Source organism: Eschrichtius robustus, chromosome X (assembly GCF_028021215.1).
Source record: "Eschrichtius robustus isolate mEscRob2 chromosome X, mEscRob2.pri, whole genome shotgun sequence".
NCBI lineage: Eukaryota > Metazoa > Chordata > Mammalia > Artiodactyla > Eschrichtiidae > Eschrichtius > Eschrichtius robustus.
Genome location: NC_090845.1, coordinates 739459 through 752388, shown reverse-complemented (window position 1 = coordinate 752388; position 12930 = coordinate 739459). Strand labels below are relative to the sequence as shown.

General features: G+C 63.5%; 1 protein-coding gene across 1 annotated transcript in view; it reads left to right on the top strand.

Moving 5' to 3' along the window:
- PPP2R3B (protein phosphatase 2 regulatory subunit B''beta) overlaps window positions 1-4948 on the top strand; it is a 64147-nt gene extending 59199 nt beyond the window's left edge. Inside the window, exons 11-13 of the mRNA XM_068533722.1 lie at window positions 230-348; window positions 529-635; window positions 4171-4948. Of these exons, the coding sequence (XP_068389823.1) occupies window positions 230-348; window positions 529-635; window positions 4171-4321 (377 nt within the window). The 3' untranslated portion in view covers window positions 4322-4948. The remainder of the gene's footprint in view (window positions 1-229; window positions 349-528; window positions 636-4170) is intronic.
- Window positions 4949-12930: the final 7982 nt, after the last annotated feature.

Below are 12930 nucleotides of genomic sequence, written 5' to 3'. Positions count from 1 at the left end.
GGGTCCAGGGCAGCTCGGGTCCCGCCCTCAGGTGACTCGCGCGCGGCCCTCACTGCGTCGGGCCCTGTCTCCCGCCCACCCCGTCCCCCGGGCTTGTGCCCACACCCGTGGCCTGGCTCGCGGCGGGGGGCGCTGGGTCCTGAGGCCCGTCGTTACGCACGCACGGAGGGGACGCGGCTCCTGGGCGTACGTGGGAGCCGCGTGAGCTCACGTGCCGCCCTTGCCGCAGGGAGGATCACGCTTCACGACCTGAAGAAGTGCAAGCTGGCCAGCGTCTTCTTCGACACCTTCTTCAACATCGAGAAGTACCTGGACCACGAGCAGAGAGAGCAGGTCTCCCTGTTCAGGGTGAGCGGGGCGCGGGGCGCGGGGGCACCTCCGGGTCCCCACCCCCCCCGGGTGACACGACACGCGTGCTTCCCGCAGGAGAGCAGGTCTCCCTGTTCAGGGTGGGCGGGGCGCGGGGGCACCTCCGGGTCCCCTCCCCCCCCCCCCACCCGTGTGACACGACGCGCATGCTTCCTGCAGGAGAGCGAGAACGAGGGCCCCGAGATGTCCGACTGGGAGAGGTACGCCGCCGAGGAGTACGACATCCTGGTGGCTGAGGAGGCCGTGGGGGAGCCCTGGGACGACGAGTAAGGGCGCGGCGGGGACACGGGGGCCCGGGACGCGGGGACGGCCAGCTGGGGGGAACGGGGGCCCGGGATGCGGGGACGCAGGTGGGGGGACGGGGGCCCAGGACGCGGGGACGGCCAGCTGGGGGGAACGGGGGCCCGGGACGCGGGGACGGCCAGCTGGGGGAAACGGGGGCCCAGGACGCGGGGACGGCCAGCTGGGGGGAACGGGGGCCCGGGATGCGGGGACGCAGGTGGGGGGACGGGGGCCCGGGACGCGGGGACGGCCAGCTGGGGGGAACGGGGGCCCGGGACACGGGGACGGCCAGCTGGGGGGACGGGGACACTCCCCCCATGTCACAGCCCGAGGAGCCTGCAGGCAAGAGACGCCTGCTCCGCTCCACCTGCCGCCACCCCACCCCGAGAACAGGGACCCGTGGAGGCCGGGCCCGCAGCCCCCCACCCTGTCCCCGGGCGCTCACCCCGCTCCCGACCGCCCGGCCTCACGCCGCCCTGGCCCCGGGAGGGCTTCCTGCTGAGTCAGGCCCTTCCCCGGCTCCACACAGGGTCCTCCGGGGTCCCGTGTGCCATCTCCCGAGTTTCCTCGCCCTCGGGGGTGGGACCGGCAGGCAGCTTGAGGGGCGCAGAGCCCACCCCTGCAGAAGGGTGGCCGGGGGAGCCGGCTGGGCAGCCCCTCGTGGGGCTTCCTGTCAGGGAGCGTGGTTGTAGCTCAGTGGGCGCGCCTGCCGACGACGTCCCTCCTCCCCCGTGGCTGGCGGGTGTGGACAGGTGAGGGGGGCCGGGGCCGGGGACTGCGCGTCTCCCCCAGGGCCTCGGTCCTCAGGCTTGAAAGCAGTCTTGCGGTAGAGGAGGGTTGGGGTCCAGCGTTCATGCCTGGGTCCCTGACGGGCTCGGACCCCCACCCGGTCCCGCCCAGAGCCTCCCCGCCTGCCTCTTCCCCTGCCGTGGCTGCTCGGCACCAGGGCCGGGGCTGGCACGGCTCCTCGTGTGTGTGGCGCACGGGTGGCAGTGGAGCCCGGGGCCTGACGGTCACCCTCCGCCTCTGAGGAGGGGGCTTCAGCTTGCTGACCGCGGCGCTGCCTGCCCAGGGGTCCGAGGGGGTTCAGAGTGGGCGGGAGGGTGAGCACGCCTGTCACCCCGGACCCCGCCCACCCTCAGGGCCTGTCTTTGGTCCAGGTGTTTGGCCTTTTCCAGAAGGTCACAGAGGTGGAATCCCCCAGCCCCTTCACGCCCGCCTTTGCTCTCAGCACGCGGCCTCTCAGAGCCCCGCGCGTCCCTGGGCGCGTCAGGAGGTTGGGCCGCTTCACACCTGGCCGCGTCCTCACTGGCGATGGACGCTTGCTTGCTGGTGTCCGTTGCTTCGGGCCTGGGCACGCGTGGACGGCTGCGCGGTTGAGACGTGCGAGCTGGTTTCGTGGGGCTGTAAGCGCTCGTCTCCTGGCTCAGAGCCTGGGCGGGAGGTTCCGGGTCACCTCCACGAGCCGCCCACCCATCTTCCCACGTGGCTGCGCCACTTTGCGTCCCCGCCGGTGTCGGGCGTGCGTTCCCGCCGCTCCGCATCCTCGCCGGCTCTGCCGTGGTTACGGTTGGTTTGTTTTTTTAATTGTGGCCACTCGGACGTGTGCAGCAGGATTGCGTCCCAGCTTTAGCTGTCCTTGTTGCCCTTTTCTGGTGAAGGGCCGTGTCTTCTGTCTGTTCCCCATCGTGGGTTATTTGTTTCCTTCTGATCGAGTCTCAGGGGTTCTTTACGTCTTCTGGATACAAGCCCTTCAGGAGAGAGGGAACTTGTATTTCCTCGCGGTTTGTGGTGTATCTTTTCCTTCTCCTAACCTTGTGTATCACGGAGGAGACGCTCTGAACTTTGATGAACTGCCATTTGTCACTTTGTCTTTATGGGCTGGGCTTTGGTGTCACGTGTAAGAAATGATTGCCTAATCCAAAGCCACAGAGACTCTCCTGGAAGTTGCAGCGTTTTCCACTTTACGCTGGGTCTGTGATCTGCTCTGAGGGACCTCCCCTGCGGGGCATGGGGTCTGGTCCAGGTTATTTTTTATGCACGTGGATGTCCAGTGTAATGCAAGGCCACCAGATCGGCATCTCTGTTGAGAATCAATTGACCGTGTCTGTGGGTCTGTCTGTGAGCTCCTTCGGTTCTATTGACGCTTGTCTCTGTCCGGCCCCCAGTGCAACGCCGTCTCGCCTGCCGTGGCCTCGGGGTGCGGCAGTGATCACGTAGCGAGGCCTCTGACGCTGGTCTTGCTCAGAATCGTCTGGGTCACTCCGGTTGCTGTGGCTTCTGTGTGAATCGTAGAGTCGGCCTGACTGTCCAGGAAGCGCCTGGGGGACGTTTACTGGGCTGAGCCGGGTCTCTACGTGGTGAGACTTGGCACCGTGACCAGGTGACCACCTGTGAGTTGGTCTCGGGACCGTCTGTCCCGTGACCGGTGTGGCTGGCCTCTGGCCGCCCACCGGGCTGTGCTTCCTGCAGCTGCGAGGTAACCCGGCCTCTGCGTGGTGAGACCCCGCATGCTTCAGCGTGGTGTCGGCTGTGCTGGTTCCTTTGTTTTGACGTGGACGTTTATGAACAAGCTTGTCTCTACACAATATTAAGCTGAGACTCTGAGGAAGGAACGAGCGCTCTGGGGACAGTGACGCCTTAGTGACATCGAGCTTCCTGACCCGCAAGCACTCTTTCCGTTTATTTAGGCCTCTGACTTCTCCTGCCAGTGCTGTGTAGTTTTCAGTGTATGGATCTTACACGTGTTTTGTGAGATTTGTACTTGAGTACGTCATCGTGTTTGGTATTGAAGCGGTCCTGCTGAGGTCTCCATCCCAGCGGTTCACTGGTGATGTAGAGAAATACGGTTTATTCATCTTGTGGTGGTTCCTCCACCACCCAGCACGGTGCTGAATCAAAGTGGTGACGGGAGACGGCCTGGCCTTGATCCCACGTCAGGCGTGGAGTCCCCCGCTGCCCGGGAAGCGCGGCGCTGCTGTGGGATGCTTCCGCCCACGTGCTTCCCCAGCCTGCGGACACTCCGCTTCACTGCCGTTCGCGGAGACTCTGAATCCTGCACTTTGTCAGCTGCCTTGCCCAGGTGGCCCCTCGCCTGTCGTCTGCCGACACAGATACGGCATGGTTCTCGTGGTTGAACCGGCCTTGCCTTCCCGTGACAAACCTGGTCACGGTACGTGGGCCTTCTTGTTTGTTCTTGGATTCTGCTGCAGCGATTACTTGCAGTTTCTTGGGACACTGTGCCCTGCTTTGGCACCGGGGTCACCCGGGCCTCCTGGCAACCATCCTGGAGTCGGGGTCACGGCCTCCTGCAACAGTGAGGGTGCCTCCTCCCGCCCTCGGGAGGAGTTTGGGTGGGGGGCGTGCCTGTTTTCCCCGCGGGCAGGACTCAGCAAGGAGGCCGTCGGCGTGGCGGTCCTGCGCTCACGCGTCGGGGGTCTGCCAGCAGCGCCTCCGGCCGTGGGGGAGCACAGGTGGGGGGCGCGCCCGCCCGCGTCCTCACCAAGCCCCTCCCTGCAGGTACGAGGCGGAGCTCAGCCCCGTGGACCAGAAGCTGGGCGCGCTGCGGTCTCCGCTGGCCCAGAGGCCCTTCTTCGAGGTGCCAACCGGCCTGGGCGCCGTCGAGCTGTATGAGTACGAGTGCGGAGATGACGACCTGCCGCCCTCGTGACCTGTGGCCTCCGTGGGGCGTGAACGCGGCCTCTGCCTCGGGAACAGAACGGTGTGCTCGTGGAGCTCTTTTACAGAAAGTGAAGTGCGTTTGTATGGAGAGACGTTCTTATTTATTCAGCACAGAAGCTGGCCAGAGACGGTCACTGAGGGGGGCCCCACCCGCCCCGGAGCAGCCGCTGCGCGTGCGAGAGCCCCAGCCCGGCCTGGCGGCGAGGACACGCGCGCCCCAGCGTCCCCGGCAGGCAGGGCGACCTCGGCCCCGCTGTCCAGCTTCCAAGTGTAGGTGTTTGCAGACTCGCGTCGTCTGGCTGAGCGGCTCCCAGGCGCCACCCAGGAGATCTGCCTGCGGTCGTGGAGGTGCGCTGACTTCGGGGCGGGGTGTGGCCGTCAGGAACATTCCAGGAGCCCCGGCGCCTCTGTCCCGCGGGCGCCCCCGCAGGGGCCACTGTCCTGGCCGCAGCTTCTCCCCCAGAGGGAGCGCCCACCTCAGCATATCATCTTTTACTGTTTTTTTTTTGTGTCAATGTACAGAATATGTAAAGTTGAGCTTTATTTGCTGTGCAGAGCAGTTTAAAAACGTTTTATGAGATCACGTTTGTATTTTCAAATAAAGAATTTAAGGATTTTCAGCCCCAGGCTCACCTTGGGACAAAAACGGACAGAGCGGCCGGGGATTCCGAACGCAGGTCACAGAGGGACGTGGGGACAGACGGTGGTGTCACTGCGGGGAGACCGCAGGGTGTGGAGGCCCTCAGGGCAAGGAGCCAGGGGCGCAGGTCCCAGGCCCTGGGCCCCGGGGCTCTCGCAGCCTGACCCTCCGGCCACGGTGGGCCCGGGTGGCCGCTCCCCCCCGTGGTCACTTCTGATCTGTGCGTGACGGGGCGCGAGCCTTCCCCACAGACACCCCAGGGAGGCCCCGATGCCCACCCTCCACGCCGCTCGGGCCAAGCCCGGGTCCGGCACGGCTGAGTCGGCACCAACCTGAGACTTGAGGGGAGGGCGCGGCCCCACGTGTCCAGGGGGAGGTGGCCGACGAGCGTCCCCTTGCCCAGGCCAGGGACAGGTCGTCTAAGGTCTGGGCGCTGAGCAGACCTCAGGGAATGAGTCCGTCCACCCTGCAGCTGGGCCCGCGGCGCTGGACAGAAGACGCGCCCACGGCAGGGCCGGCAGCCGAGAGGAGGAGCCGGCCCCCCGCAGAGCCAGACCACGTGGGACCACACAGGGCCGAGCCCCTCAGACGGGAGCAGGGCCGGCTCTGGCACCTGCCTTCCCAGCCGGGCACGGCGACTGGCCACTGAGGAGGCTGTGGGCAGGCGACTCCCCAGTTGATGGTCACACAGCCCTGTCCTGGGCAGGGGCCGCCGTCACCCGCCCCGCAGCCTGGGGGCCCCGAGGCCTGGGTCATCGGCACACGCTGGCCCCTGGGCACCTGGCAGTGGGGGAGGAACTGCCAACGTGAGCTCCAGCTGGGGTGGCTCGCCTTCAGTCAGACCCGCCCTGCGGACAGACAGACAGGACAGGTGCTCAGGACACGTGGACGGATGCACAAACGTTAGGGCCCGGGACCGACAAATACGGGGCCAGAGGTCAGCCTGGCCGCCCACAGGGTGGTTCCCAGTCAGTTAGGGACAGTTTGGCAAGTCCCCAGAAGGCAAACGGGGGACCCTCACCTGCCACAGCTGTTGGGGCTGTGAAGACGGCTGGGGGCAAGGCCAGCCGCACTCCCGCCCAGAGCTCCCCCGGGCTGGTGCACTGACCACGTGGGGTCTGCACAAGGTGCCCCGGAGGGGGGCACCTCGGCTCCTAAAGGGCCGTCCCAGGCCCACACTCACCGGGGCTCCGGCAGCACTGCCCCAGCCCGGAGTCAGGAGGGACGCCAGGACCCCAGGGCGCCCCCGACCCACTGGCCTGAGCCATGCGGGCCTGGGCGCACTCCTGAGGCACCCGAGTGAGCCCCAGTCTACGCCTGGGGTATCAGAGCACCTGGGGTGGCTCAGCGGGGCCTGGGCCACCTGACAACCAGCCAGCCGCTGGTGATGGTGCACATGGTGGCCCCGGGTCACTGGGACCAGGGCCTGGATCCCCGGTGCTGACTGCCCAGGGGCCCCTCCCATCCCCACGCTGGGCTCAGGTCTCACCTGGGAGACCCCAGCGGCTGCAGAGTCCCACCTGCTCCCTCACTGCCCCCCAGTACCCACAACACAGGGGACGCCTCACCTGCTGGACCGGGGACCCTGCAGATGGTTCTGGGTTCCCCGCCGACCACGGAGGTGCCGGCCGGGGGTCCAGGTGGAGCTCGTCCCGCGGGCAGCTCTGCAGTGGCAGGAGTGGTCAGCCGCGGTGGCACAGCGGGGCTGCTGCTTCCCCCCCCCCCCCCCCGAGGCCGCTCCCTGTTCCGAGGACGCCCGCCTCTCACCCCCCGCCCCCCCCACCTCCCCACAGACCCCTTGGGGGCGGCGACGGGTTGTCGACAGGCTCCGCGCCCCCCTCCCCCAAGGCCTGCACGCCCTCGGGGAAGAAGTTCCACTAGTGGGCGAGCCTGCAGCAACAGGGTACCTGGATGGGGACGGGGACGCGGGAGGGGACCCCCCAGGAGCCCACCTGTGCCCCCTCCCCACGCTCACAGCGGCGAGGACGCCGTGCGGGGACACGGAGGCTCGGGGGCGGGGGAGCGCCCCGCCCCGCGGGAACCCCCCCGGCCCTCCTCGCCACAGCGCGGCCCGGGCACTCACGCTCTGCCGGGATCCTGCGGAACTGGGCGAGCAGGAGCAGGACGCCGAGGCTGGGGACGCGCTGGCGGCTATGGTCCTCCTCTGTCCTTCCGTCCTTCACCTGGAGCTCCGGGGCCTCGGGCCTCCGGGAAGGCAAAGGCCTGCCCATCCCTGGGGGCGGGGCTCAGGGAGAGGGCGGGGCTTATACAGGGATGGGCCCGGAGGGGCGGGGCCAGGTGTGGGCGGGGCTCAGGACTTAGAGCTCAGAGAAGTGGGCGGGGCTCAGGTGGAGGGGTGAGGCTTAGAGCCGGGGCGGGTCCAGAGGAGGGGCGGGACTGCTAGGGCGGGGCTCAGGACTTGGCAGAGCTCTGATGGGGGGAACCGGAGCTCAGAGAAGTGGGCGGGGCTCAGGCAGAGGGGCGGGACCTAAGCGTACCTGTGCACCCGGTGGGTGGCGTAAGCACCAGGCTGTGAGCCAGCAGCCCGTGGAGTAGCAGGGGATGCAAATGCACTCCGTGGGGTCGCTGCCCAGGCCGTATGTGTCCAAGGACGCGTGGGGGTGTCAGGGGGCACCTCCCATGTGCAGGGGTCTGAGAGACCTTCCCAGTGCAGGGTCAGGGGGCCCTCCCATGTGCAGGGGTGGGCGGTCTGGGGGCACCCAATATGCCAGGGTCCGGGTGAACCTGCAGGGGTGGGAGGAGGCGGTGTCCCGGCTCTGGGGATCCGTATCTGCATGTTTTACCAAGAGAAGCCATCGTGGCCTTGACACCCCCTTTCCTTCCAGGGGAAGGGTGTGGGGTTCCTCACCCTCAACAGAGGCTGGAAAACCTCTGTGCACCGTGGCCACACCCACAGGCTTGTGACCCAGGTCTGAGCCGAGCCGCAGGGGTTTGGACCCCGTATCTGCCTGGGGCCTCCCCCGGCCCCCATACTTCAGGGGAGTGGGCCGGTGTCTGGATCGGGTTGTCAACCAAGACAGCAGGGCAGAGCCCCCTCCCCAGGTGACCCAGGTTCAAGACAATCCAGAGAAGAATCCGGAAGAGCCTCCCCACCTCCGCCTCCCCCAGAGGCAAAATAATGACAGGGTCCCGGGAAACAGGCGTGTGGTCGAGGGAAGGGTGACCCACAGGCTGATGCAGTGCAGGTGAACGGGGACCCCTGAGGCTGGGGACACTCACGGGGCCGGGGGGGGGGGGCACAGAACCACAGCAACACACACACACGGAGGCCACTGATCCACGGCCGAGATGCTGGGGGCAGGGTCTGCCTACATCCAGCTACACCCGCACCGGCCACGTCACCTCCGGTCCACGGACGCCCTCACAGCCTTTCAGCACGACGACCGGACGGAAACCCGCTGACCAGGGGAGACGCTCACGATTCATTACCAAGAGAGAAGGGCACGTGTGGAGCCCGACGTGGCCGCCAACTTTGGACTCTCGGTTCCTGGAATTTGGGGATCGTCTGGACGTCTCGGGCTGCTCCACAACGAGGAAGAAACGAGGCCGTTCCCGCCCAGGAGCAAACTGCAGGAAACCTAACGTGAAACCTGCGTGTGAGGATCTCAGAAACTGCAGAAAAGGGGAGGCTGGTCGCCACGTCCCTGCAGGATGGGGAGGGTAAAAGGCGTCCGACGGTTGTCCAGGGGAAGCTGGGCACCTGGTCCGTGCGCAGCCCTGGGTCCTGAAGGACCCGTGCCGGCCGGGAACGCCCGCCCAGCGCTCACGCTCCGAGAGGGGCTCCGTCCCGGCCCTTCCTGAGAAACCGCCGCAGCGCGCGAGGGGCAGGGGGTCAACCCCCAAGGGGGGAGAATCCGCGGCAGCAGCAGAAAGCCTGAGGCCCGGGCGCTGCAGGCCGTCCGTACCGGGGCTCAGACACGGCGCCGAGCCCCGACGAGTGGACGAGGCGAGAAGAACAGCACCGCCTCCCCCGACACGCTTTCGGGACCGAGACCAGGTTGGCCCCGATTCAAGGCGGGCTCATCAGAGAATCTGCCGACACTTGTGAGTAACCCCCGATGTGAAGGCAGGGGTGTTGGCGAGGGAAACAGACGAGGAAACACAACCCAGCGTGAGACAGCCACTCGCCACATTCCGGACGCCACGATTCTGGGGTCAACTCTTCCACGAAGACGAAGAATCAGAAAACCAACCTCGCTCGCACGCTGTCATGACAACGTGACAGCTCAGATGAGACAGAGGACAGATAGATGCCCACCCCGGGGGACGGGGAGACCCCTCCCCGTGTCACCGTCGGCAGCACAAGTCCCCAAACTCAACACGAAGCTCACGCACGGGGCCCTCCCTCGTACCCTGTGTAAGGATGGGCCAAGGTCGGGTGTGCGGGGGTGCCCAAGTGGGCGGGTCTACGGAGGGGACAGTCTGCAGCCTGACCAGAGAGCAGGCAGCTGCAGGAACTGCCCAGACGCCCCGGGCTGAGGGACGCCTGTCCCCGGCAGACGCAGAAGCACCTGTAGGTAAGTGCTGCCCTCACCCGGCTACTGAGATGCCCTGGGGTTCCTGCAGACGGCAGGAAGGTCCCGGGCTCAGCTGGGAAAGCCGCCCCCCACCCCGGGGACAGTCCAGCCCAACACAGAACCACAGGTTGCTCCCCAGCCTGGGCAACAGGGCGAGACCCCCCCCCCTCCATGTGCCACCCCCGACCTGTCACATATCCCAATGACACACCGGGGCCGCTTCCTCCCATCCCCTCCTCCTGTCCTCAGGGACAGGACACAAAGGCCAACGTCCCTAAGGTGGGGCTGACTTCATAAGCCACATGGGATGGACTCAGTGTGCATGTCCCCCCAAATCCACGTGTGGAGCCCCTAACCCGCCGGTGGGACAGGATTAGGAGGTGAGGGCTTGGGAGGTGATCGGGGTTAATGACGTCACACGCGTGCGGCCCCATGATGGGGTCAGAGTCCTCGTAAGACTCAGGACAGAGCTTCCCCTCCGCCCTGTGAGGACACAGAAGGGGCCGCCTATGACCCGGCCCAGAAGAGGCCTCTCCAGAACCTGACCCGCTGGCACCCTGGTCTCAGAGTCCAGCCTCCAGGACAAGAGACAAACGTCTGATGTTACAGCCGCCCCGTCTGCTGTAACCACTGCCCGACAGGACAGGACACCAGGATTCCCTGTGCCCATGCGCAGCCGAGGACACACTGCAGACCAGGGCGGGTGATTTCTAAGGAGGCAGCAGGTGACCCCGGCGTGTCCCCGCCGTCCTCAGGCCCCGGCGACTCACCGTGACTTCACGCCCCGGCTGGGTGGCCGCGGGGCACCGTCAGACCTTCCAAGCTTCCTGCTGTGGCAGGAAGAGCAAGAGCAGGGATGGGGCGTTTCAGAGCCTGCGGTTATGTTCGTCTTGGTCACCGTCTCCTCGAAGGTGTCACCAAAGAGGTGGCAATGCTGGGAGTTGCAGAAAGGGACGGTTACCACGGCAACACTTTAAGCACACACTGGTGGCCACTGTGTTCCAAAACTGAACGTCACAGAGTGGGGACAGCCACCCGTGGCCCAGCCGCACTGCCTGGACCCCAGACTAACTGTGCCTGCGGTGCCCTCAGCACCCCCTGCCCCTCGGGCCCGGCCTTGGCCCAGCGCGGAGGCGCGTCCAACACCCACCGGGGAGGCTGGACCCCGAGCCTCGTCCTCGGGGCGAGATGCACCCTCAGCAGAGGGTCCAAGCCACGGCCGCCGTGCCGGGCCCTCAACCGGGGACGCGCCTTCCGTGGGGAGGGTGGGGCCCCCGGGCAGCGAGGGGGCCACAGTGAGGCTACACGACCACTCTGACCAGAGCTGAACTGAGCCACGTGCAGGCGGCCTCCGGGGGGCACGGAAAACCCAGCAAAGGAAGGTGGAGAAAAAACCGGTGAGACTGTGTCCTCACCTCTTGTAGAAAAGCCCCCGGGGGGTCAGAAGTTGAAAACAGAGAAGAACCCGTCCCGAAAGTAAAACTCAAAATAAAAGGCAATCCAGGAGATTGGTTCAAGATGGCGGAGTAGAAGGACGTGCGCTCACTCCCTCTTGCGAGAGCACCAGAATCACAACTAACTGCTGAACAATCATCGACAGGAAGACACTGGAGCTCAGCAAAAATGATACCCCACATCCAAAGACAAAGGAGAAGCCACAATGAGACGGTAGGAGGGGCGCAATCACAATCAAATCAAATCCCATACCTGCTGGGTGGGTGACTCACAAACTGGAGAACACTTATACCACAGAAGTCCACCCACTGGAGTGAAGGTTCTGAGCCCCACGTCAGGCTGCCCAACCTGGGGGTCTGGCAATGGGGGGAGGAATACCTAGAGAATCAGACTTTGAAGCCTAGTGGGATTTGATTGCAGGACTTCGACAGGACTGGGGGAAACAGAGACTCCACTCTTGGAGGGCACACACAAAGTAGTGTGTACATCAGGACCCAGGGGAAGGAGCAGTGACCCCATAGGAGACTGAACCAGACCTACCTGCTAGTGTTGGAGGGTCTCCTGCAGAGGCAGGGGGTGGCTGTGGCTCACCGTGAGGACAAGGACACTGGGAACAGAAGTTCTGGGAAGTACTCCTTGGCGTGAGCCCTCCCAGAGTCCACCATTAGGCCCACCAAAGACCCAGGTAGGCTCCAGTGCTGGGTTACCTCAGGCCAAACAACCAACAGGGAGGGAACCTAGCCCCACCCATCAGCAGAAAAGTGGATTAAAGTTTTACTGAGCACTGCCCACCAGAGCAACACCCAGCTCTACCCACCACCAGTCCCTCCCATCAGGAAACTTGCACAAGCCTCTTAGATAGCCTCATCCACCACAGGGCAGACAGCAGAAGCAAGAAGAACTACAATCCTGCAGCCTGTGGAACGAAAACCACATTCACAGAAAGACAGACAAGATGAAAAGGCAGAGGGCTATGTACCAGATGAAGGAACAAGATAAAACCCCAGAAAAACAACTAAATGGAGTGGAGATAGGCAACCTTCCAGAGAAAGATTTCAGAATAATGATAGTGAAGATGATCCAGGACCTCGGAAAAAGAATGGAGGCAAAGATCGAGAAGATGCAAGAAATGTTTAACAAAGACCCAGAAGAATTAAAGAACAAACAAACAGAGATGAACAATACAATAACTGAAACGAAAACTACACTAGAAGGAATCAATAGCAGAATAATTGAGGCAGAAGAACGGATAAGTGACCTGGAAGACAGAATGGCGGAATTCACTGTTGTGGAACAGAATAGAGAAAAAAGAATGAAAAGAAATGAAGACAGCCTAAGAGACCTCTGGGACAACATTAAACGCAACAACATTCGCATTAAAGGGGTCCCAGAAGGAGAAGAGAGAGAGAAAGGACCCGAGAAAACATTTGAAGAGATTATAGTTGAAAACGTCCCTAACATGGGAAAGGAAATAGCCACCCAAGTCCAGGAAGTGCAGTGAGTCCCATACAGGATAAACCCAAGGAGAAACATGCCGAGACACACAGTAATCAAATTGGCAAAAATTAAAGACAAAGAAAAATTATTGAAAGCAGCAAGGGAAAAACGACAAATAACATACAAGGGAACTCCCATAAGGTTAACAGCTGATTTCTCAGCAGAAACTTTGCAAGCCAGAAGGGAGTGGCATGACACATTTAAAGTGATGAAAGAGAAAAATCTACAACCAAGATTACTCTACCCGGCAAGGATCTCATTCAGATTCGATGGAGAAATCAAAAGCTTTACAGACAAGCAAAAGCTAAGAGAATTCAGCACCACCAAACCAGCTCTACAACAAATGGGAAACACAAGAGAAGAAAAGGACCTACAAAAACAAACGCAAAACAATTAAGAAAATGGTAATAGGAGTATACATATCGATAATTACCTTAAACATGAACGGATTAAATGCTCCAACCAAAA